The 25125-nt window shown below is 44.4% G+C and overlaps 1 protein-coding gene across 1 annotated transcript in view; it reads right to left on the bottom strand.

Annotated features, from left to right (window-relative positions):
* The window catches only part of Dnah11 (dynein axonemal heavy chain 11), a 327366-nt gene that overhangs the window by 96720 nt on the left and 205521 nt on the right, over nucleotides 1-25125 (bottom strand). Inside the window, exons 55-61 of the mRNA XM_087911463.1 lie at nucleotides 22782-22943; nucleotides 14956-15189; nucleotides 12047-12193; nucleotides 7784-7897; nucleotides 4904-5047; nucleotides 4071-4253; nucleotides 1704-1805 (exon numbers count right to left, since the gene is read on the bottom strand). Coding sequence (XP_087767589.1) covers nucleotides 1704-1805; nucleotides 4071-4253; nucleotides 4904-5047; nucleotides 7784-7897; nucleotides 12047-12193; nucleotides 14956-15189; nucleotides 22782-22943 — 1086 coding nt within the window. The remainder of the gene's footprint in view (nucleotides 1-1703; nucleotides 1806-4070; nucleotides 4254-4903; nucleotides 5048-7783; nucleotides 7898-12046; nucleotides 12194-14955; nucleotides 15190-22781; nucleotides 22944-25125) is intronic.

Below are 25125 nucleotides of genomic sequence, written 5' to 3'. Positions count from 1 at the left end.
AGCCCTCTCAGGTTGCCTTTGAACTTGTCTTCCCGCGTTAGACATCTTCCTTTCCAGCATCCCCTCAGCTGCTGATGGTGTCACTAACCTATTACATTTTTTCCCAGGCAGATCTAGCTCTTTAGCAGTCAGATAAAATTGAACTTCTGTCGTGTGACAGGCTAAGAAGACCTTTGCTTATCTTTGCAAATGCCTTTCGTCCTTTCCCTGCCTTACCCTTTTCTGCTGTCAGCATTCCCACAGTCTCTCTGGCGCCCTCACATCTTGTGATTCTTCAAGAGTCCCACTCCTCTGTCCCTATTCCTTCGTCTCTGCAGGAACGCCTATCCTGTCCTCATCACTGTGACTCCTAAGGAGCTTTCAAAGGGCATGTCACGCACACCTTTACTAACAGGTCTCTAATTTCCCTGGCTCATAGTACTTGGTACTAGAGTTGCATTTGGATGTGCTTAGAATGTCATACCACAAGTCTGGTATATTTATAAAACTAGTAATGGTATTTGAATACTTTTAGATTTTGCAGGCTGAACATCCCTAATTTCAAACATTGGGTATCCAATATGCTCCATTTGAGGCATCATGGTTGCACCAAAAAAGTGTTGGACATTGAAGCTTTTGGATTTTGAATAAGGGGTTCTCAGTTTGTACACAGTCACAGAAGAGAAAACCTCTGTCATCAGAGGTTAATGAACTTGAATAAGTGGAATTGTAAACAATGGGTCCAACCCAGTAAATCTGACTCTAGGGGGCTTGACTTCAGTTTCTTTGTTCCTTCTACGAGACTGGGAAACCTAGCAGAGGAACAAACAAAGCGAGTGTGAGTCCAGCACACAGAACAGAAAAACTCAGAGTTAGTATGTCGGCGAACACACTCAGGAACATCCACAGAGTTAGTATGTAGGCGAACACACTCAGGAACATCCATAGAGTTAGATCGCTGGCGAATGCACTCAGGAACATCCATAGAGTTAGATCGCTGGCGAATGCACTCAGGAACATCCACAGAGTTAGTATGTAGGCGAACACACTCAGGAACATCCACAGAGTTAGTATGTCGGCGAACACACTCAGGAACATCCACAGAGTTAGTATGTAGGCGAACACACTCAGGAACATCCACAGAGTTAGTATGTCGGCGAACACACTCAGGAACATCCACAGAGTTAGTATGTAGGCGAACACACTCAGGAACATCCATAGAGTTAGTATGTAGGCGAACACACTCAGGAACATCCACAGAGTTAGTATGTCGGCGAACACACTCAGGAACATCCACAGAGTTAGTATGTCGGCGAACACACTCAGGAACATCCACAGAGTTAGTATGTAGGCGAACACACTCAGGAACATCCACAGAGTTAGTATGTAGGCGAACACACTCAGGAACATCCACAGAGTTAGTATGTAGGCGAACACACTCAGGAACATCCACAGAGTTAGTATGTAGGCGAACACACTCAGGAACATCCACAGAATTAGTATGTCGGCGAACACACTCAGGAACATCCACAGAGTTAGTATGTCGGCGAATACACTCAGGAACATCCATAGAGTTAGATCGCTGGCGAAAGGACTCAGAAGCATCCATAGAGTTGGTACGTCGCCCAATGCACTCAGGAGAGACCAAGGTCTTTTCTGTTTGCTAAAGCGCAGGTGTGGCAGTGTGTACAGGTGGGAATCTCCTCGTGGGAGGTGACACTTACCACAAGCTTCCTCCTGATAGCCTCCAGCTTTTCAGTAGCCGCAGCCAGGTCTAAGTTTGCTTGGGCCAGTGCCTGGCGTTTTGGCTCCACATGGCAGTAAACCTAAAAATGCACATGGGGCTCATTCAGAAGGCAATGCAGATGCAAAGAGAACAGTAACCATCCAGCCCCACCCCCAACTCCACATTAAATCTCCAGGTGGAGAGCAATGTGCTCTTCGTTTCTTTGCCATTTGCTACCTCAGCAGACAGTTTTCCACCCGCTCTCTGCTTTTCCATTACTTGCTTATTCTGGAATTTAGAGCTATAAATACTTGCATAAAGTGTTACATAAGCCAAATACCATCAATATACTAAAATCAGTTTGTCCTACAATGGTTAACCCCACTGGAGTTATCTAACCAGACAGAGGAGCGGTCTATCCTGACAGTAGAGAACTGAGGGTAGAGAGAGTCTCTGGACCAAAGGGCAAGGAGAGGCATCCCACGTCATACTAACCACACACTTCACTTTCTGTTCCCAGTTCCTGATTACATCATGTCTGCTGTGAAGCACGTCTGGAGAATCAGGGTGGGTCTGACTCTATTTCCTAGTCTATAGGGGACAGCACAATGCGGCCACAGAGGAGCTCTACACTCATCTCCCCACCCTGGGAACAAACTGAACTCAGTACTCAGGCACTGGACTGAGAGGCCACACACACCATGATTTGTCTAAACCCTCTGTGAAAATTTCCACGGGCAGAGACAAACAGAGCATCAAGGCTTACATAGGCCCCACATCAAGAAAGCTTTAGCCGGATTTTATGACGACAATTTGGGGAATGACAGTATGATCGGCTTTTACTCTGTAGTTTGGAATCTGATTATGACATACAACTTGCCACAACGGATGAATCAGCTTCTCAGAGTCCAGGTCACACCAGTTCCCTCTCTGTATCTCCCAGTGTGAGAAAGGTTGGAGGCATGGTTGGCAGGGGGTGAATACTGGACATACGACTAAATGAAATGCTCATCTATTTTTACATTTTCCCAAAGTACAAAAGCAAAATTAATGCCATTTAAACACCAGAATTGCTGTTTTCCATCTCACCGTGCCTATAATACAGATGCTCGTCAGGTGTTGACGCCAGCGTAGGGCTTCATTCGACTCCATACGAACTCAGACTCGCGGATTTTTCAGGTCAACATAAAGTGACTGTTTTAGTGCTAACACATTCTAATATATGGAAACCAGTTGTCATTCTAAAAAAGTGACTTGAAGTGTTGAAACTAGCTAGCCACCCTTCCCTAGACAAGCGATGTTCTCCAACATATTATCTTTCTGTTTAGAATTATTTTAACTCTGATACACTGCCTCTCAGGATTATATGTCATTTTTTCTAAAAACTCAGTTGTAAATAACTTTACATTTTTTGCTGAAGTAAAAATTAACCTGATAGTAGAGATGCTCTCATCCTGCTATGGACTCTGTATTCTACGATACTAACTTGCCATGTAAGAGATACCCACTGGTGCGGCTACTGTTAGGACTTGGGAGGAAGCCATTACTTTCTGACTGGACTTAAGGCCCACTCTCCAGGACGGAACATGTGCTGAGCTGTAAATTTGGTTAAGATCCTATGATTAGAGAGGTTCCAAGACTAGAGGGAAAGAAAATACTACTGTTGTTCACTATGGCAGATAGACAGCTAAACTAACTTCTAAGTAGTCCTGCTGTTTGCTATGGACAGACAGACAGCTAAGCTTCCATTTTAGTCCTGTTTAAGCCCACACTAGTACTGCTCAGGCTAGACCAGAGAAACTTCTCTCTATGGCGAAATGGTGATGGTAAAGATTCTAGGTGGTCAAAGTGCTGAGAATAAGTGCCTGTCTATAAACAAAGTCCCTACTTCCTCCCTCGAGGCCTAAGGAACACAGCGGAGCAAAGGCAAAAGCCAGAGGTCGGGTGGAATGCTATGGAATGCTGTCCTTTCCCTCAGGAGCTCAAGAGCAGCTGTGGACTCTGCACAAGACAGGCACAGGCTTGGCTATGTAGGATTCTCAGGGATGGAGACTCCCCAGCTACTGAGACCTCTTGGTTGTCAGGTGGGTATTATCACTTTTTGTGGTAATGCAGCAGCTGGTTGAGTAACCCATGCTTTAGTAAACAGTCCTCCCAAACTTGTGCTCACACAAGGAACCCCAATTAAACTTAAGGAGTAAAAATTTTTTTCTGAAGACATGGAATAGGGGACTAGCTGGGAACGAAAGGAGATCAAGAGAAGTGGGGAGATAGAGGGAGTAATGGGAGTGGAATAGGGTCACAGTACCTTGTACATGTAATACAACTGTCAGGAAAGAGAAAGCAATTTTAAAAAGACTGTTACCTCATAGAATTTAATGATGTTGATGACCCAGGCACAGAGACCAGCTGCTGCAAAGGATTTGGTCCGAATCAGGTTTGGATTAAACTCTGGGTCTTTCAAATATTGTTCATTCACCACTTTTAGACAGTTCTCTGGAATGTGCTCTTTATCGTAGGTAATTAACGCTTGCAGGAAATCGTCGACCTGTAGAGCGAAAGGACGTACTGCACTGAGCCCATTCTGGCTGCAGAGAAAATTCCAAGATCCAAAGTTAAAATCAGCTTTCAGGACTGGCGCCACAAAGGCACAATGGCACACTGCACTTATCCCACTGTTCGACTTGTTCAGGCTTTACAGTATGAAGCTAGAATTAGCAACGGACACTTTTAAAACCTCTTCTGTCCCCGGGAAAACATTCTGTGCCAGCTCAGGAGGTGCTCATGGTTTGAAGAAAAGAAAGGCAGGGAAGCAAAAGCCAACGCACATGCCCAGTGCCCTCCGCTGCACCTTCTTATACATTACTAACACTTTCTTTCCAGCCAAAGAAATCTGTGTAATTTTCTACCTTCTACACTTAGCCGCTTTCATAATTTTGCAAATAATTAACAGCCTTCTACCTGCTGCTGGCATTGACTTAGATCCGCCACAACCCCATGCTAACCTCCAACTTGGCCAGCAAAAGCTAGGTTCCACTCTAAGGAACAGTGGCTGCTGACATGGACCAGCTATGGAGATGGTGCCTTTTGACTTAAAACTGACTTAAACATTTTTTTTTTTCAGTCAAGTACATCTGTAATAATGAGAATGTTAAGAAGTCGTTGAGATTTTCCTTCTGCCACTTGGGCTAATGATACCTTCCCCATGAAGATTTTAGCTGCTTTCCAGCTCCGGTCTTTTGGCACTCTGCCGCGGGGGGCCATGAGGACCATCACCGCAGCAGTGACGTTAGTAACCGCGTTTGGGGGGTTGGGGAAGGTCTTCAGCTCGGTGAGGTTCACCTGAAAGAAAGCACAGTTACACAGACACTCAGATGAGGGGCTCGGGGGGGGGGGGGGTCACTCGGTTTCCAGGCTGACCTTCTGTCCCCACTTCCTAACAGTTCTTGCAGGCTGGATTTTAATTTAGGATTGCAAGGGCCTGCCTGGACACTTCTCTGATATTCTGGAAGCATCCCTGAAATTTTGGTGCTTCCAAGGAAAACAACAAAAACAAACAAAACCAAAATCAAATCAAAACAGTCCTGTAGAACTCCAGGTACAGAAGCCAGGAGATTTTGTGCATGCACAGGCTATGTATGGATTCGTAGCCCACAGTTCAATGTACTTGTAGTTTAAGCAGGCCCTCCCTGTAAACATCATTCTCTAGGTCAGAGTATCTTACTTCTATCTTTCTGCTTTGGATGCATAAGTCCAGATACCTCTTCCTTAAACCACAGTGAATCTTAGCTGGGAAGGGGTTCGTGGATGCTGAAATGCCTTCCCTACTGCTTAATTCCCTCAGTGTGGAATACTCATTGACTCATTGACAATGGATTTGGTGGTTAAATTATAGTGAGGAAGGGAAGCTACTCCGGGGCAGAAATTAGTATTTATTATAGAAGGGGAAGGGGAGAAAGGGAGGAGAGTGGAGAAAAATGTATAGTGCATTAAAAAAATTAAAAAAAGAAGAAAAGAGGTACATGTAGTTTCATAATGTATGATCTAAAAGCAAAATCAAGTGTGTCTTACTCAAAACTATTTCTACAAAGAGTGGAGTAAGGAGAGCAGGAGCAGAGAGCTAGTGAGCGCTGAGATCCGCTAACTAGGGCTCGTCATCATCAGACACACCTAGTTCTGCACCACAGGTGATATAGCTTTGTTTTGTTTGACTAAAGAATTAGGTCTCAGGGTGTCCAAACAGCTATAAATGAGGTCAAACTGGATTATTGGAGGATTTCTGGCAGTTAGATAAAGCCAGCATTCCTCAGAACTTATGAACACAGCTCCCATCTGTCCAAAGGAGACACCAAAGCCCATGCCAGCCTCCAGTCTCCCTCAGTAACACAAGTACCTGGAATACATCTCAAAGCCTCCACAGTAGCCTGCTGGCTTCTCACCTTTCTAGGATACCTGCTTTATTCTCTTTATAAAGGCTAGGTTCCCCCGCCCCTGCTTTCTCTATTCTCCATCTCTGGTTATTGTCCCCTCTCTTACCTGGTCATCTCCCTGGTCATCTCCCTGGTCATCTCCCTGGTCATCTCCACTGTGCAGGGGACATTCACTGTACTTCTTTTTCTCTGCTTTGGACTCTTCCGCTGCCTCTCTCTCTCTGTCTCTCTGTCTCTGTCTCTGTCTCTCTCTGTCTCTGTCTTTGTCTCTCTCTCTCTCTGTCTCTGTCTGCCTCTCTCTGTCTCTGTCTCTCTCTTTTCACAATAAAAATGTTAGCCCTATCATGAAGTGGTCACATTGGCAGTGCCCTTGGTGTAGCCACTTACATATAGTGAGTAAATATATTTAGAGAAAAAAAATCACAAATTTAGGGAAAGACAGAAAGAAAGAAACATTCTATTAGTCAGAAGAAATCAGTTAATTTTCTACTATTTTAACTCTGATTATTTTATAATGTCTATCAAACAAATGAGTCATGGGCGCCTCAGTGTGTTTGCTGACTTACTGTGAATATTTCTATTTTGTTCACTAATATTTAACAATATCATTTAGGGAAGCAGAATGAGCATGCAATAAACTCTCAGTATAATTACGTTCTTAACAAATTTTTAGTTTTATGATAATAGTATAAAACTCTTACAAGGCTTTGTTCTTGATCAAAATTATTTTCTAAACAAACAAACGAACAAAAAAGATCCAGAAAGGAACTGAGGATTTCCTGAGGATTTTCCTGGAAAAGCAGTGAAATTTGGATCCTTCTGCCTTTAGAGATGAATCTCATGAAACTCAGGCCTAGAAAATTTCTGGGATTCTTTCTGGTAGCCTGGAGCACAACAGGGCTAGATTATCCGCAGGCTTAAACACACCAGTGCCCACGGTCTCCCTTACAGGACCATGTGGTGGACACAGACCAGTTCTCTCATACGAAACAGGATGCTTCATGGGATCATTCTCTAGGGCAAAGTGGGGGATCTTGGGATCTTTGGTCCTACCGCTGATGGTTTGAGGGCGTCTTATATTTTTTATATTTGAGAGGAAGTAAAGAGCTCCTAGGCTGGTTCTCAGAGTCGCACACGATGGGAAAGACAGGAGCAATCGTGACTCATCGGGACAGCCTCCTGGAAGGCTGGAAGGCCAACTCCTCAGGGTTAGTAGGCTATTGCTGTGCATGCAGCAGGGCCTTGGGTGCTAACAGGTACTTCAGACAGTCACAGAGTCCTGCTCTAGGGTACCTTCTCTTGTTCTCAACGTCACTTACCCACCAATTCCACTGTCAGTGAGTCAGTGCTCTGCACCGAGGGAATTAAGCAGTAGGAAAGACATTAGCGTCCATGGACCCCTCCCAGTTGGGAGTCACTGTGGTGTAAGGGGGAGATGTCTGTACTTATGAATTTAAACCAGTAAAACAGAATTAAGACACCCTGACCTAGAGAATGAGATGGGCGGGAAAGAAGTGGAACTACAAAGATGTGTTCTGTCCTTTTGCAAGGCTTGTGGCTACATGAGCCATCCACTCTGTCTTATGACTCAAACTCTCAAAACCTTTGACTATTTTCAAACCTCCCAGCAGCCAAGAAGCCAGATTACCCTGTTGAGTGTATTGAGTGCAGCCTTAGCAGCCACCAGGGCAGGCTCAGCCTTGAGTAAATCGGCCTCACACTCTCTCTGCTTCTGGGATACTTCAGCTTGAATGGCAGCCACCTAATTAGAGAGGATAATTAGAGAGGAAAAGCCCTTGAACCGCCCCCCATTGTTATCTCCAGCACAAAACATGGACTGACTTGGACGTGTTATCAGGCAACACATTTGTCTATATTTTCAACAAGTGAGTAATTTACCATCAACACCGTATGTGCAAAGAGTCTGTAAAGCAAGCATACAACGATAAACTCAAAACCAAACAGATTTAATATCAAAGTACTCCAAAAGGGCTTCTAGTCACTTGATTATAAGATGCCCCTAATAATTAAACCAAACAAAAAATGAAGCAAATAAAAAACCAAAAGTAAGCAGCCAACTTTCTGTTTTCTACTTTTGGTTTTAGGTTTCCCCAAACAAATTAAGAGCTGAACCAAGAAGTTGATCTACAGAACATTTTAGAGTTCTCCATTTAATTATTACTAGTATGTGCTTAGCAGCCCTGCTGGCCATTCCCTGTAAAATATAGGCAAGAGACAAGGAGATGGCCCAGTTAGTGCAGGACTTGCTGGTGGCACATAGCGTACACATATAAACATATGCACACATACATACAAACGTGGGAAGCTCTTTTGTTCAGAACAAAAAAATCCATTGTTCTGTGGTCATGGTTTGAATGTTTCACCAATGACAAAATTTTTATTTTATTTTATTTTAAAAGATTAACTAGTGGCTTCTCCAAGTAAGAAGCTACTGATGCACCCAAGTGTTTCACAGGTAACCCAATACCCCGACACCCCCTTTCCTGTTGTCTGTCCTCTTGGCAGAGATCTGCACCAGCCTCTCTATATACACGCTACTGTATCTCCCTATGGGAAGCTGAGCTGGGAACTTGAACTAACCCAGTGTGTGAGGCTGGAGTTCATCTACCTTCCCCTGTAGGATGCTGTAAAATTTTAATGCCAGGTAAGAGTGAATTTTTATCCTCAGCAGGTTTGAGTTTCACGCTGTGGCACTGGGCACCAGGATGAAGTCCTGGTGGAAGCCTTCTTGGGGTGAGGGTGATTGTGAGGAATAAAGTTGGAACAAAAGTGCATTTCTTCAGATGTGTTTGGAATGAGCAGGTTCAACCACACCCTCAAATTAAACACGGCTCACGACAAATTATGTTGTCTGCTGCGGCTTTATTAGTAGTAATTAGCCTTCTCTTGATTAACCATTATTTTGCTGTGTACTGTACCTTTTATGAACATAATTGGTTCAGGGTAGATCTGTGATCTCCTGCTAACACACACACAGCTGCTGCTAACGTAAATAAGAAAGCGCTGCATGCTTCCTAAGAATCCCTCTAAAACCACACCCCCAGAACAGGCCCAAAAGTGGACCACGGAGAGTCTAAACACACAACTGACAGGTGTTAAGAGAACACGACCACAGACAAGCATGTATGTGGGGGAGTACCGGGCACATCAGTCTCACAAAGACATAGAGTTTGCCGATGTCCCTTATAATACTGATAATGACATCATTTAAAAATAATTTTTCTTTTGTCGTATAATCATAGATCTTTTGGCACTAAGTGGAACTGTGAATGAAGACTGTTCTTGTTTCTTGGACTCCTAGACTGCTTATAGAGTATGCTTCCTTTGGATAATTTTTTACAAACAAGGCAATTTACAAATGAGGAAAACACTCCAGGTTGGTGAGCTCTCTCTTCATCCCTAATGCCATTCACCTTAAAATGCAATGATATCATAGCACTGGACAGCTTATTAGTCTTAGTGACTCAGTAAGCTGCAGCATGTAGCTGCCTCTGCTGAATGGCTGCCAAGCTCAGCCTGGAGAAGGGCAATGAGCTGCGTGCATTGCCTGAATATCTGCTTTCCTCTAGCATGCTGCTAAGGCAGGGGATTGGTGGCAGTCCCATCCTTGGATAACTAGAACCTTCTATCACCTGTTAGTCATCCACCTCTTAAAAATTTTTATAAAATTTTGTGTTGATCACTGATTCTCCAGGACTTCATGTTCAAAGCTGAGCCTGGGGCTCTAGCTTAGCTGGCAGAGAGCTTGCCTAGCCATCTTGAAAGTCTGGCTTTAACCCTCAGCTCTGCATAAACCAAGCATAACAGCCTCATAAGTGTAAGCAAGAAGATCAGAAGTTCAAGGTCATTCTCAGCTATCCAGTGAGTTCAAGGCCTGCCTGGGAATACATGAGACTCTGTCTACAGTGGGGAAAAGTTGAACTAAACCCACACAGAATTCCTTTGTCAATGCCCCCAATCCTGTATCCCAGCATGTGGTTACATCTGGAGACAGGACTTGCACAGAGGTGAAGTAAGAAAAAATAATTCTTTAAGATACGTTCTAGTGTAGCGTTCCTGATATCCCTAGAGGAGGAAGGTGTTTCAATACAACAAAGTCCACCTGGCATCGGGATCCACAAAGGTAAGGAGGAATCATTGAGACAAGTCAAGGGGAGTCCACAGGAGGGCCAGCCAACAGCTGGATCCTGATACCAGTGTCTAGAACTAGAAACAATAAACCTACTGCTTAAACCTCTCAATCTAGCCCCAGCAATCTGACACATTGCAACGTAAGCTATGCTAAGACTCCATGATTGTCAAATATTCCCAAGATCCAGGACAGTGCCTGGCCCCTAAACCAAAATGATGAAATAGATGCAGGCGTACACACACACACACACACACAAACACACATACACACACACTACAGCTACCGACAAAATGAAAATATAAGCATTTTTATCCTTCTTGGTATATATTAGATATAAAAATAGTATATTTCTTTCTTATGCCTAATAAACCTCATGAAATAGCTTATCATATATGTTCTAATTGGCTAAAATATTTTTCTTCTTTTATGCTGGTAATTTTTCCTTAGGAATTTACATTTAAAAATATGGGGGTAAAAAAGATTCTTAAATTTCTGTTATATTTCATGATTTCCAAGAGGTATCTGTGGTAGGGGGTTAATAACTACGAGTAATTATAATTACTAGAATATCACACAACTGTGTAATACCTAAAAAGGTCTCCTGGGTGAGATTAGGTTCAGAAAATCCCACCACCTCAGAAACTTGGTTACTTAATTTCATAATGTAATTTGAAAGACATTCTGCACTTATCTGAAATTTGATGGAAACATCTGCTAACAAAATTAGGAACTCTATGCCTATTGGCCAAATCAGATGAGTCTATCATTTGTCATGATTTTAAATTATGTCATTATTTAGTTTTTTTTCAATGTACTTTTCAAATATTTGGTTGCTCAAGACAAAATATGCTCAGTGCAAATCAGAACAAGGGGGAAACTATTTGGCTGTCCAAGGATGGCCAGTGTCACCAACAGCAGCTGGCTTCACCGCTAAAATCGTAGATTTTCTGGTGTGCTGCAATGCAAAACAACAGCAAAGTGGCCACTGACTCATGGTTATGAAAGTGCAAGCAATTTCCAGCTTTTAATTAAATAGCCATAATTATAATTTTTGCTTCAAGTAATAAAGTATTTATTAATTTCATTGAGTGAGTATTTATTAACTATCTATGTTTCCTGTCTTGTATCTTTTGGAAAATAGGATGCATAGGAAGTACATTACACTTATACTGAATGAAGATTGTGGAAGTTTTACTCATTTGGGGGATGCTAGGAACTCAAATTCAGAGAAAGCAGCCCCACACAACCCAACAGCAAACCACTGCACGGAACACCAGGGCCTGGGTCCACCAGGAAAGAACACATTCAGCTTAGGACTTCATAATGAATGCTACTTGTATTATTAAAATGCGAAACTTGAAAACCATCTTGCAAAGTGATGGAATGGGCTTTGTTAACAATTGAGTTGTTCAATTTGCCTAAAAACTGGAAACCTTTAGAAACCTCCGCCGCGACTCCCTGACCTTTACTGTATTACAAATAGGCCTGATGTGCAAGATCCACATCCATTATATGCTTGAATGAGCTCAGTATTTATTGTTCTTTCATATCATTAAGGAGCTAAAAGGTTGGGAAAATGCATAATGTAAAGAAAGGTCAAGTGGTAATCATGGTGTGAGAGGCTGTTACATGTGTAGCTATAATAATTCCTTAGACTTTGTGCTCCCTGGAGAGGAAGTTGTTCAAAATTGTTCACCTACAAAGGTTTATTTTGTGCTAAATATAGCTCAGCACTCTAAATGGTGGAAAGAGTCTGACCTTTCGCTCCTCCGCGTCGGCGATGGCCTTTTCCTGGCTCACTTTCTCCGTCTGAAGCCCGATCTTTGTGATCAGGGCTTCGGCGTCATGATTTCTGAGCTGCAGCTCGGCTTCTTGAGAGGCCAGCCTGGCTTTCAGGTTCCCCACCTGAAGGAAGAGTTGTCACCTTGGAACCACTGTTAATGAGAACACGGCCGTCTTCGGCATGGGTTTAGGTTTGGGAATCCCTAGCAGTTCAGGGCACACATTTGTTTCTACTCTGATTTGACTTCTATTTTCATTTGCCAAAATGTACCTCCATTTATTTTTTCACATGAGAAAATCAGAATACTGCATTTCAGGACACAGGATTACTGTTTGTCGGCAGGAGTTTATCTTGGCTACTAAATCCGTATGCTCAGGGAAATACTAGCGAAGGTGTTCATCATAGCGCTTGACACCTCAGAACACCAGACCAAGACCACAAAGGCTGTGGGACGATGAGCTTAGTGACTCCTGGGATACTCTCTTGTCCTCTCAAAGGGAAGCTGCTGTAAGTCTCAATAACTTAGACATGAGCTGTCTTTGATTACAGAGTATCTGGTTGCCAGTGTGGCTAGTAGTACCTCTTGACAGCCAACACAGCATGCCCTTCTTCATTCCCCTCACCCTCTGTGGTGTCTCTGTGGAGCCACACAGACCATCCAATGCAGAACCTAGCGCTAATGCGGAGGGTGGGCTGCATGTGTTCTTTGAGTACCAACATGGCATGGGTTGCAGAACAAGAGGAGAGCGGAGGATGTGATGCAGGAGCATAAGATGCCATCTATATCCAGGACAGGAAAGGCGTTCTCTGAAGGGAAAGGAGTAGGTATCTGGTATAGACACACGTCAGAGGCCTTGCTGAAAACCCCCCTCCAGTCTCTCATTCCCAATCACAAGCAGTGTTTCATCAAACACAAGTTCTTGGAATGTGAAACTACAAAACACTGTCTTTCAGGAAACACATGGGAAGACCTATTGATGGATCTTTTGACAGTTACCAGCAATGTTCAGAATCCACTGTAGCTTAGGTCCAGTTAGCACAGGGAAAGGCCAGGCTGCTTCCCAATGTCTCAGTCCCTTAACCTAGTCCTTCTCATTTGGTCCACTGAGGCTGTGTGATACCTTGGACAACACACAGCATTAGAATGACGCAGACAAGCTTCAGAGCCCAGCTCTAACTCTCTGTCTTAAATACTTTGACCTTCCCTTCTAACGCTGTAGAGGTGATACCTGTGTCCCATTTGGTTTTGACTTTAACAATGAAATAAGACTCCCGCACTAATTCTTGATTCAGCTTTAGGTTGGAATACTGTGCTCTGGTGTAGGAAGAGCCTGAAGACAGGGGCTAGGATGTCTGAGAGAACTGCTGGTCAGGGAGAAGTGCAGCCTAGGGCCACTCCACAGTCATCAGTAGCTCACGATGGCCTCGCTGGGGCTGAGTGTTTAAGACAGCAGGAATCCTGCTTCCATCCTGGCAAAATGGCAAAATCCCTGACTCCACGCCAGAGCCCAAGAAGGCAGGGCCAGAGAGGAAACGGGAAAGTCATCCCTCCAAATCCACACTGCTCTGCACAGCTTCAGGCTGAGAGGAGGAAGTGTCCTCAAACCAGCTGGGTCGAGAGTAACTGGTCGCTCTTTTCCTCACTCAGAAAAGCAAGTGTATCCTCTGTCTTCAAACTATACAAGGCAAAACTAGGCGTCCGAGATAACCGGGTTAGTACTACTTCAAGAGGAAACCTAGTGATTATGCTGTTTACAGATTATAGATTATAGATTCTCCTGCAGAAAGCTTGACTCATCTAGCACTGAGTAGGAAGCTGGGTCTCCAGTCCCAGGCATGGTTTCAGTACCGTTAAGTGGTTCTTAAGTCATATTTGAGAGCTGGTGGTCACTGCCAAGGTTTGTGTGCCACTGCTGTGCCCTTGGGGTGGCTGTGCCATGCTGGTTGTTAAGATGGCTCATAGGAATCATAGCCAGGGAGGACGGCTGGCTCCTCCCCTCCTTAGGAAGTGTGCATGGCACCTTCTGGTACCATGAAAGTCCTCAGGGAGTAGGCTTTCAGGTCGGTTCCTGCTCGTGGGTCCCTGGGCCTTGCCTGTTACTGAAGCGCATAGTATCTTCGGCAATAGGGACTTACTTTCTATTTCTGGGGGCAGCAATTTATAAAGAGCTATCCTAATACCCACGGATAAGTGTAGTCTCCACTTCTCATAAGGAAATTTCTCTTTGCTACAGAGACCCCTAGAAAACCACAACCCATTAAATGGCAGAGTGTGAAGCCCTGCTCCAAACCTATCTGCATCTACAAATGCTTCCACACACAAGGCTCAGGGGACATTGTGCAAGAAAGGGCAGAGAGGTTGTAAAAGCCGGAGGATTAGGGGTTTGCTGGGAGATTGTGTCTCCTAGCAACATCAGTAGCCATACTTACAACTTCCCAAACATGAGCTGAAGAAGAACGAGATGAATGGACACAGCAAAGTGGGTGAGGGAGAAGTATCAGTCTTACACAAGAATGACCAGCAGCCAAGGGAATCTGTGAGGAAGAGAGGGGCTCTTCCCCAAGGAGCAGCCCACCAGCTGACTACATATATGTAACTAAAGTTGTATGGACTAAACAGGTTGTAGTTAGAAATATATACATACTTCTATGTATATGTATTTCTATTTCTATGTATATATACATGCAATAACAATTAGTTAAAAAAGAGGTAATGGATTTGAATGAGGAAGGATTTGGAGGGAGAAAAGGGAAGGGGGAAATGTTGTAATTATATGATAATCTCAAAAATGCCAAGAAAAAAACCAAGAGAGAGGAAACCTTGTTTTCTGCGAGCAAGTAGACGTTTCCCTCAGAAAGAGGCACCCCGTCCCTCTGGTCACACCTGTGAGGCCGTGGTGCGTAGTTTCTGGATGCCATTCCCCAGGTGTTCCTTCCTCTGCTGTACCTCTTCTCGCTTCCTCTTCAGCAGGCTCTTGAACAGCGATATTTGCTCCAGGAAACTCCTTGGGGTGGCGTAACTGTATCTCCGCTCGTTCTGGTAATAGCACACACTCATTTCCCTTACACTGCTGTGAACATGGGCCATGAAACGGCTGATCGAATCTTTGTGTTGTGGCTGAAACGTAGATAGGATATTTCTCATGAAATTCTTTCAAATTGAAAATATAATTTAGAAAACAGAAGAAAAAAATACCAGAAGTTATACAGTAATTCCTTTCTGAAAGCCAGGGCAAATTACCTAGCAGAAACTAGGAAAATTTACTTATTCTACATGAAAAACGCACAGGGTTAGAGGGATAACTTTAAGACTTAGCCTCCGCACTGTCTCCTTGCCAGGTAGGACAAAGAGGGCTTTTATGTGCTTCCCACCCAAACTCAGGAGCCAATAGAATGGACAAAGCCCAGATCGTCACAACTTGAGATATCAAGTATATGGGAAAAAAGAAAACATGCAAGACAATATTCCAAGGAGTATTTTTCGGGAGAGGTCGCTTCCATGCTGAACTTTAGACAAAAAGAATCAATATAGAGCCAGGGGGACAAAGAAGCTGAATCAGAGAAATAGAGCTTTATGGGAATCCAGGTCAAACAACATAGATGGGTAAGTTCCAAGCCACTGAGGAGAAATATGCTGGGCAGCTCTATTCTTATTTGGAGAAGGGAACATCAACAACAGAAAGCCCTCCCCCTGCAGAGCCCCTGCCTGTCCCTTCTGGTGTCCTCTGTGACTTCTGCAATAGTTAACTTTTTAATTTGTACAGCCACATCTCCCTCATTCTAATGATTATTTATTGCATTCTGTAGAAGATGAACCAGGTTCAATTAATCAAGGGAAGCCTAAAAATCAATTAATATGAATTAAATGAGCTACACCAACTCTTTGCAAAGTCACACATAATTTACCAAAGTGTTGTCAATAACACTCAGGCAGCTGCAGGAAAGCTGCACACAAGTGGCCGATGATGCAGTTAAACGTTTCAAACCTGCACCATCAATATTGCGACTGGAATTGTGAACAGCACAACACGGAGTGCAGCGAACTGCTCCTCGGCACGCCACCTCCTTAAACACACAGATGCCTCGCCCTGCAGCAAGCCGCAGAGAAATGGGAAATCATTACGTGAGTGCACCGTTGGGTCGGTTAAAAACCCGTCTCCCTAGTAATTGAACAAATGTGTGTTCAAAGCAAAAACTCAGGGATGTAAATCTTGAATTGTACTGAATTCAAGGGGATTCAAGATGCACGCCTGCTAGCAATTAGTGGGTTCAGAAAATAAAATTTATGAGCAAGTCTATAAATGTCACATGCATCATGTTTCCTAGAGGACTTTATCTTCCAAACAACTTGGCTCCGATCTAACCAGGCAGCTCTCTGATCTTGACCCATGTTGCTCTGACAGGACCTTCCAGACACACCTTCCTAGGACAGACAAAAACCTCCTCAGGCAAGCGTAACCTCCTCATAGAGAGAAAACAGCAACAACGGACAAAACGGCCTGGCTCCGGCCCAGCCATGATCCTCATGAGGAGGCTCCCCAGCAGCCCTGAAAAGCTCCTTCTTAACAACAGTTTCATTTGTAAATCTCCGACGGAAAGAGTGGCTTCCGGAGAGCTGGAAGTGGCCCGACACAACTTGTCTCAATGGGGCAAAATAACTATTGTTATGGGGCTTAACAAAATGGCCCAGCATGGGAGACTTGCGAGCCAGGGAGCAGCTGGTTGCAATTCACACTGTTTTTCAGAAAACTCAATAGTTCCAGAGCAGACCCCTCTGATGCCTGTGACTGGTCTCCCCGCATTCTCAATTTGTCACTTTCTCTTATGATAAGGTCAGTAGTGACAGCAGTTCCTGGCACTAACAGCTGTGGCTTTTAAAAGGGTCATTGTAGAACTACTAATTGCAGTAATTTCATTAGCATAAATTATTTATTCTGTCATTCATTTGTCTCCAGTTTTCTTCTGAGTGGGGAGCAGAGAGGGCCGCTGAGGGCTGCCGCAGAGCCTGCTGGAGCTTACACTCTCGGAGACTCAGGGAAGATCATCATTTCTGCCAGATTTGCCCCTTCAGGGGAACCAGTTGACACCATTTTGTAGTCATTTTGCAGCCAATCGTGGTGAAGGCAAAAATAAAAATAAGCAGAGAGCCATTATGAAATGGCTCTAAGTCTGTGGCTTTCCCACTAAGATTGCTTTGGAAGCCATGCTGTCTTCATTGCGAAATTCAATGCATAGATAAGACTGCTTTTTTCTTCACATGAAGAAAGAAATGTTTATTTTCCAGTCTCTCAGTTAGCTAGCTGTAAACACAGAAACATGAATTCTATGGTGCCTGGTGGGATGTCTCTCTGTCACTGGCTGTCACTGCCATACCAAGTACTCAGGAGCCCTGGCTTTTCAGCCCAGTGCTCAGTGCCCCTTGTTGAGGATGCCAGCAAACGGTGAACGCAAATTATGTGTGTGTGTTTAAACATTTTATTTCTTTCCAAACCAGCAAAGCAGACTATATCAGTTTAAAAAATGAAATTTGGATTTATAAGAAAGGCAAATGAAAAACAGGAGAGATGAAAGGGGTTTCCTACTGTTGGCTGAGTTAAACCCAGAGAATTTTGTCCTGTGTGATATCAAACCCTTGAAGGGAGTCTTAAAATACTTTCTTGGAAATTATTTGTGTCAACTTTTTAAATGTGAAACTACCAAGTTGTAAAATCTAGTATTTATAATTCATTCCTTTAGGGGTTGGTAAAAAAAAAAAAAAAGCAGTACTAGATTCTCAGGGCAAAAGCGGTTTGTTAAAGAGAATGTAAGGAGACTCAGAGGAGCGGAGTTCTGAGCACAGAAGCGCCTCACAGAGCCCACTCACACCGACAGGGACTGCCGAGGCAGCCACAGGGCTGCAATCCTATGGTCTAGGTTACAGTTTTAGGCCTGAAAAATTAAGTAAGCCCCCATGTTTCCTACTGCCCACAAAAGGGGTCCTTCTCAATATTCCTTTTATGTTCTTTCAAAATAACTGCACAAATACAGTAAAATGTAAGCCTGGGTGGGTTCTGGGACCCAACCACAGCAGGGCTACCAGTGAGCTATCTCCTCCTGTCATCCCCAGTCACGCCTGGCCACAGGCAAGAACAGGTCCTTCTCAGGAGGCTGGGGTCAGAGCACCAGAGCTCTGAGCAGCCCTGTAACAGGTGCTGGGTGTTGGTCTCAGGCAGATCTCCACGCGCCTGAGTTTCAACAAGTGCTGGATGCCCATCTGAGGCAGATCTCCACGCTCCTGAGTTTTACTTTTGTCTTTAAGTTTGGAGTTCGTTGACTGGTCAAAGGCAATGTCAAGTCCAGGTGAGTAGCCACTATCAGAAGATGTGGCTCCATGAGTCTCCTCACAATAGAAACAGTGGAAATGACTAAGGAATGACGTGCTGAAGAGTCCAGAGGAGACAGGGAAACTCACCTGCTCTCGTCCCTGTCCCTTTAACTCAAACTCACTCACTCACTCACTCACTCACTCACTCACTCACTCACTCATTCATTCATTAGTGTGTGTATGTTTGCAGCTATGTGTGTGTACTAGTGGTTGGTGTTGGAAGTCTTCCTTGATCACTTTCTATCACACACACACACACACACACACACACACACACACACACACACACCATCTTTCAGCTTATCCAGAGCTGAGTGATTCACCTAATGTGGGCAGGCAGCTGGTTTTCTCTGGGGAACCCCCATCTCTCTTCTCTAGCGCTGGAATTCCCACCCAGCATTTATGTGAGTAGCAGGATCAAGACTCCAGTCCTCACACTTGTATGGCAAGTGTTTGATACCCAGTAAACCATCTCCCAGCCCCAGCTAAGCCTTGCTACGGGAGGATAAGGCTGGAGATGTTGTGGCTAGTGAGATTAGCACACCCAGAAAAGCCACAAAATGATGAACCTTCATGTAGCTGGTTCTAGCTGAATTCATGAAAACTGGACCCTCCTTTCATGGGTGTAGGAATTCCTAAACTTTAGAAAGTTGTACGAACCTTGGGAAACAGCACTCATTTAAAAACTCTATTCTAATTTTGATTGTTAAAAAAACGTAACGACATACTTACATGCATGCATAAAGAAGAAGGGTATGAACACCGGTGGGCTTTCCGACCCATCGCAGACAGAAGCTGAAGCTAGTGTCAAGTTCAGGCAGATCCCAGAGATCTCCTTTTGGTTTTTTTCTTGATACTTCAAAATGGCTTTAGTATAAACCACCCTGTACATGGCTAGATATTCTAAAAGAATGTGTATGGCCCTCTCTTCAGCTATCAGACAATGACTCCAGAGAATTATAACTTCCCCAGGAATCCAACAGTGGGAACGAAACAGACCAAAGCCCTGGTGGCAGCTGGAAGGAGAGACTTCACATGCCCCTGACAACTTAGCAAACCACACTGCAGGACAGGGCAGAACTGAGACGTGCAGGGGCAGTGACGGGTGGGGCAAGACCTTGACCAGGACTTCCTCATGCTTTCTATCTAAATCTAAGCACCTGCTAGCACCTGAAGGACAGACTTAGGGTGTCACTAGTGCTTGTAGGTCAGATGTGGGGTGTTACTAGTACCTGTAGGGCAGACTTGGGGCGTCACTAGTGCTTGTAGGTCAGATGTGGGGAGTCACTAGTACCTGTAGGGCAGACTTGGGGAGTCACTAGTACTTGTAGGGCAGACTTGGGGAGTCACTAGTACTTGTAGGGCAGACTTGGGGTGTCATCTAGTACCTGTAGGGCAGACTTGGGGTGTCATCTAGTACCTGTAGGGCAGACTTGGGGTGTCACTGGGATCTTTTTCTCTCCAATGTGGCCACATTAAACTCTTCTGTTTCCACATTCCATTTTTCTTTAATCATTGAATTGAGTATGCAGGGCCAAGCCTAGTTCTCTAAGGCTACAAGCAGGGCCACAGTTTGACTTTAGAAACTATGGTAATAAGTGTACTTTCCCAGGGGTGTTTTCCCCGAGTAGGATTGGCATATGTCATGGTCAACTTTGTGTATCTTAAGTTAGCAGCGATACTCTGACCAACAATGCAAAGAAATCATCAGTACGGCACAGCCATTGCTGATGAGATAATGTAACGCTCTCCTGTTTGGCATGCGTGTGCATATCTGTGCGTGTGCGTGTGTTTGCACATATACAGGCACATGCATGTTAGTACATTTGTTTTAGTGGGGTACTTGGTTTTTAAGATGAATCTGTAGACCACTGGGGAAACATCAAGTCTAAATATGGCAGACAGGTGACTTTTCTCGTTGAGAGGATCACTCCTGCCGTCCCATGCTACACCCTCTCAGGGTAACGCTGTATTTAACTGTAATGTGACATGGTATTGAACTGGGAGACCACACTGAAGCGTCACCCCAGAAGGGCAGATCTTCCTGTGTCATTCAGCGGCCATGCCTGAGACAAACGGGCGGCTTCCATCCCCACGGTTTCCAGCATAGAACTCACCCTCCTCAGACAGCTCATATTTTAAATTTAAATTTAAAATTTGTCCTTTCATATGGTCCTGCTTTCAACTGTCTCTAGGGCTCATTCTGCCTTAAGAAACAAAAGCAGTGCTTTTCTCTTAAGGCCCTGGTACCGTCTACTTCTGCCCACACCTTCCTAGCCTGCGCGCTAAGCAGTAAGGCCTTCAACCCACGGCATCGCAATGTGCTTCCCTCTGCATCCACAGTCCACTCCCAGCAGCATGTGGGCAGTCCCTTCCTCCCGCCGTACCTCACCCTCTCCTCACTGTGTCCCACTTTTCAGGGAGAGGCAGTGTGTTTTGACACAAGTGTCTGGAGAACAATGTACTGACACTTGAGTGTCAAACTGTTTTGCTCATTGATTTGTCAGCTGTCATTAGATTCAGTATCAGGTAACAGAAAAAAGTACCCATTAGTTAAACACAGTCAGCCCACAGCCCTAAGTGCTGAACATGTACCGATGGGAAATTATATGTCAACATACAGAAAAATGGCTTATTGTGGCCAAAAGGGGTCACCTTGTATAAGTACCTTCCACTCACCCAATAAGGTCAATAATTAGAAAGGGCCCAAATTATGCAGATAACTTTCAGTTTTAATGATGGAAATCAAAACTAAGTCATCAAATTAGCACTCGTTCAAAAGTTTAAAAGCTGTTTCTGATCTCTACAGAAAAGATGTCACATGCTTCTAGGAGGATGTGGACACACTGCTCTCTGAATTATAATCAGTGCCCCTGTTTGACAAATTAGGAAGGTGGGGGAGTTGAATAAGCCCCACACACCGAAAGGAAATCATCTGGCTAATTTGTTTGCAGGCATAATTCAGCATGATAGGAACGCTGAAATCCTCCAAGAATAGTTCTATTTGACACCCAAGATCCTATAGGAGGCGCATGACACCGTCGGATGGAGCTCAGCACCTGGGCAGCCCTCGGGACTGTAAAGCCCGCCTCGTCCAGCAGGTGTCTACGGTCCAGCCAGGCTGCAGTGCTGCTGCCCGGGAAAGCAGACACACACAGACTCAGGGCAGCACAGATGGACAGCCTTGGAGGCTGTGCACGTTGAGCTGCTAGCTCAGATTTCCTACCAACAGAGGAAAATCAAAACAACGTCCAGAAAGCAGTTTACTCTTTGATTTCAGCCTGATAGAACACTGCACGCGCTGGCTCCCTTAGTTTCGGAATCTGAGCCCTCCTTCTCAGTGGTGGAAGACAAGATGGTGCCCCAGCACTTCTGCAATCTGAGGAACCTCAGGATTGCTCAAGGAATTCAATGACTATTTTATCATAATTAATGGTTCTCTAAATCTGTTGCTCACACACGTGTCTGTGGAGCAAAGAAGGAAAACGGAGGCAGGAGCATGCTCCCCACCCAGGTGTGTCGTCCGTGGTGAGTGCTGCTTCCCCTCACAGTCCAGTGGTGAGCAGATTCACAGACAATATTTATGAAAAAGTAAAAAATAAAACAAAACAAGACCTAAAGGAGAAGTGGGTTTCTCTCTACAAAATGCTGTGTGCTGCAAAAGTGAATGTTAGCCCCATCCCTGTGATGATATACTGGCCACTAAAGCCAGCTGCAGACTAACAAATGTGCCCGGACTCTCCCCATCTTCCCCCAAGGATGCAGTATCTAACAAAGCTCTGCAGTGCGACTCTGGAAGGAGATGGGTATGGTGTGTGGAGTAAAGAGAGAACGAGGACTAAATGAGACATCAGCTTCTTAACGGCCCCAAATTCACTCCTTCTGGGCCTATTCTAGGCAACCCCACCTTATTGCTCAAAGGGAGGGAAGAAGAAAGCTCTCTAGGAGCCACACCAACACAGTCTCTAAGGAGGAAGGCACCAGACTTCCAAGCTGGGAACTCTGGGGCTTGCTTCACTGTTGCCTTCTTTCTGCCTGACTGCTGAAAGGATGCTCTGTGAAGTGAGGCTGCTGCTTATTTCCCACAGTCATTTAAACATTTAAAAACGTCATCAGAAGCACCAACCTTATCAAGGAGGGACAAACATAACCCGTGACCCCACAAGGCCAGGGCTCCACCCCGAACAATGAACAGAAAGCCAGAAACAGTGAAAAACAGCATAGAAGAAGCAAACAGATACTTACTTATTTGACATCAAAATTGAGACACTGACATTTGCCTGCCAATAGTATACTGAGACTGTGTATGCCTGGGCGCCTGCTTACCTCAGGCTGACACAACCTACCTCAATCCCCTCCATTTCTTCAATGAACCTCCTGCTGACCGAGATCAGAGCCTCCTGTGGCCACGCATGAAACCAGTCAATAACTGTGCAGTTAACTATGGCTGGGAACTTCCGGGCTCGAACTCGCAGTGTGTGACCAACCGGTGAGAAACAAAAAACCATCTGTGGAGACAAGGGTGTGAGCGTGAGTGGGGATAAGTCAGCAACAGAAGGGTGGTGGGTGTGCAGATGTGCACCGCAGCCTCAGACACGGAGCGGAGGGCCATGCCAGCCACCCTGCTCAGTCACCCCTGCGTCCACCCCCTCTACATAGGGATTCTGTCCCTTGAGCCTGAGTTTGATTACAGTGCATGTCACAGACAGCAGATGCAGGAACTCTTCAGAGTCAGCAGAGTAGATGTGGCCCGTTGTCACAGCCACCCAAGGGTCCTGAGTTTTAGAGGACTGCCCAAGGAGAAGCTCAGGGGGAGCCTGACACACAGGAACCCACGAGGACTCTCCATCCCCCATGTCTTGGGGATTTGTCAGCGGATGATGGGGGGGGACTCCTGAGTAGAGAGTGCCACTCCTTCCCAGGACAGGTCGATGGTAGAAAAGGAGGCGCTCAAGGTTCCAGGGCTGAGGTGAGGCAGCAGATGAGGTCGCCATCTGAGGACATGGCTTTGTTTTACTTATGGCAATTTTTAAAATCCATGTGAGGGGAAAAATAGCTCTAGCATATATCAGCCCGTGTAATAGCTCATTTGACAGTTTACTTGCTATATTTCACAACTCTAGAGAGGCAAGCCCTAATATCTAAAGTTTTCTGTTGTGATAAAAAATACAATATGATTATATTCTTAAATTGTGTTAGTGTGCAGTATGGCGTTGTCAGCTATGGGTAGAATGCACATCTCTTGAACTTTTTCATCCTGTATGAGTTAAACTCTTTATCGGTCAATCAGAGATTTTCTTATAGACTCCAGCAGACAATGGAGACTCTCTTCTCTGTGGATGTCTCCTAGGCCATCATGAAACATTAGCTGGTCTGTGAAGGGTTTATTCATTTAGTATGATGCCATCAAATGTGTCATCCATGGTGTGGCAAAGGACCAGATTGTTTTCTTTTTAGAATAGAGTAATATTCCATTGTTTATGTATAGTTTTCCTTATCTGTCCATAAACTTTTTTTTGGTTGCTTCCGGAAAGCATATATTGTCAAGCTGTCCTGTGGATTTCCTGATGCCAAGATGGTATAAAGTCTATCATCACAGCCCAGAGCATCTTCTGAGAGCCATGAGCCTTTTTAATTTAGTGCCCATTCCAGTGTGAAGCTATGTGAAGACAATTCTTGTTTGTTTATTAACAACAAAATACGAGAAAAATTCTCAATTCTAGAACAGAAAAATAGATTTTTCAAAGACTTTGTTATATTATCTTTCAATAAACGATTTAAACATACCAGTAAAATAACACAAGGAGATGATTTTTCTCCCATGGCTGAATAAACATAATTCAGGCATAAATCTCCACACTATTCTTAAGAGTCAACAGTATGCCAAATGACAAGGGGAGAAATGAAAACAAAGGTCATGGAAAATACTGGAACCTCAGGTAGATATGCTGATTTGTGTCATCTCTCCCTCTGCTCTCTTCAGAAGAGGTTTCTAAAATCATCCTGGGAGAAGAGACTCGGATATGGAAAGCCACCTTCCCGGGAAAAGAGGAACGCTCAAGTGTGGAGAGAAGAGAAGGCTAGAAGACGAAACCTAAGACCTGACTGTAATTAAAAAAAAAATTAGACATTGTCTCCAAAGCCTTAGTACAGGCAATATTTGAGCAACCGGTTTATAACTTATATCATGATGATAATGAATATATGGTCATCAATTTGCATATCGTGAAAAATGTGAGCACCTGTGGGATGAGGAAGCAGAGGAACTTTAGAGGGAGAGGTGGGCGAAGAGGAAAGGAAAGAAAATGACTCTCACCATGAGCAAACCATGGTCAGCTAAAATGGATTAAGCTCTTCCAGAACAATCTGATACTCATAGGACAGCATACTAGTTTAACTTTGCCATGGCTATATTAAGTGAAATGAAAAACTAAATTTTCACACTTTTCTTTATAATTCTGTGTATATATGTGAGTGGGTATGTGCATGTCTGCACAGATGTCTGTGGAGCCCAGAGGCGCAGAATACCCTGGAGATGAAGTTACAGGTGGCTGTGAGCAAAGCAACATGGGTGGTGGGGACCCAACTCCAGTCTTCTTTAAGAGCAGTTTGTGCTCCCAGCTGCCGAGACAACTTCCAGCTTTGGCTTTACGTACATTTTGAGACCTGGTCTTGCTATGTAACATGGCT

Source organism: Myodes glareolus, chromosome 11 (assembly GCF_982192425.1).
Source record: "Myodes glareolus chromosome 11, mMyoGla1.1, whole genome shotgun sequence".
NCBI classification, from domain to species: domain Eukaryota; kingdom Metazoa; phylum Chordata; class Mammalia; order Rodentia; family Cricetidae; genus Myodes; species Myodes glareolus.
The sequence above is the reverse complement of the archived record's forward strand: the minus strand, read 5'-3'. Positions and strand labels throughout refer to the sequence as shown.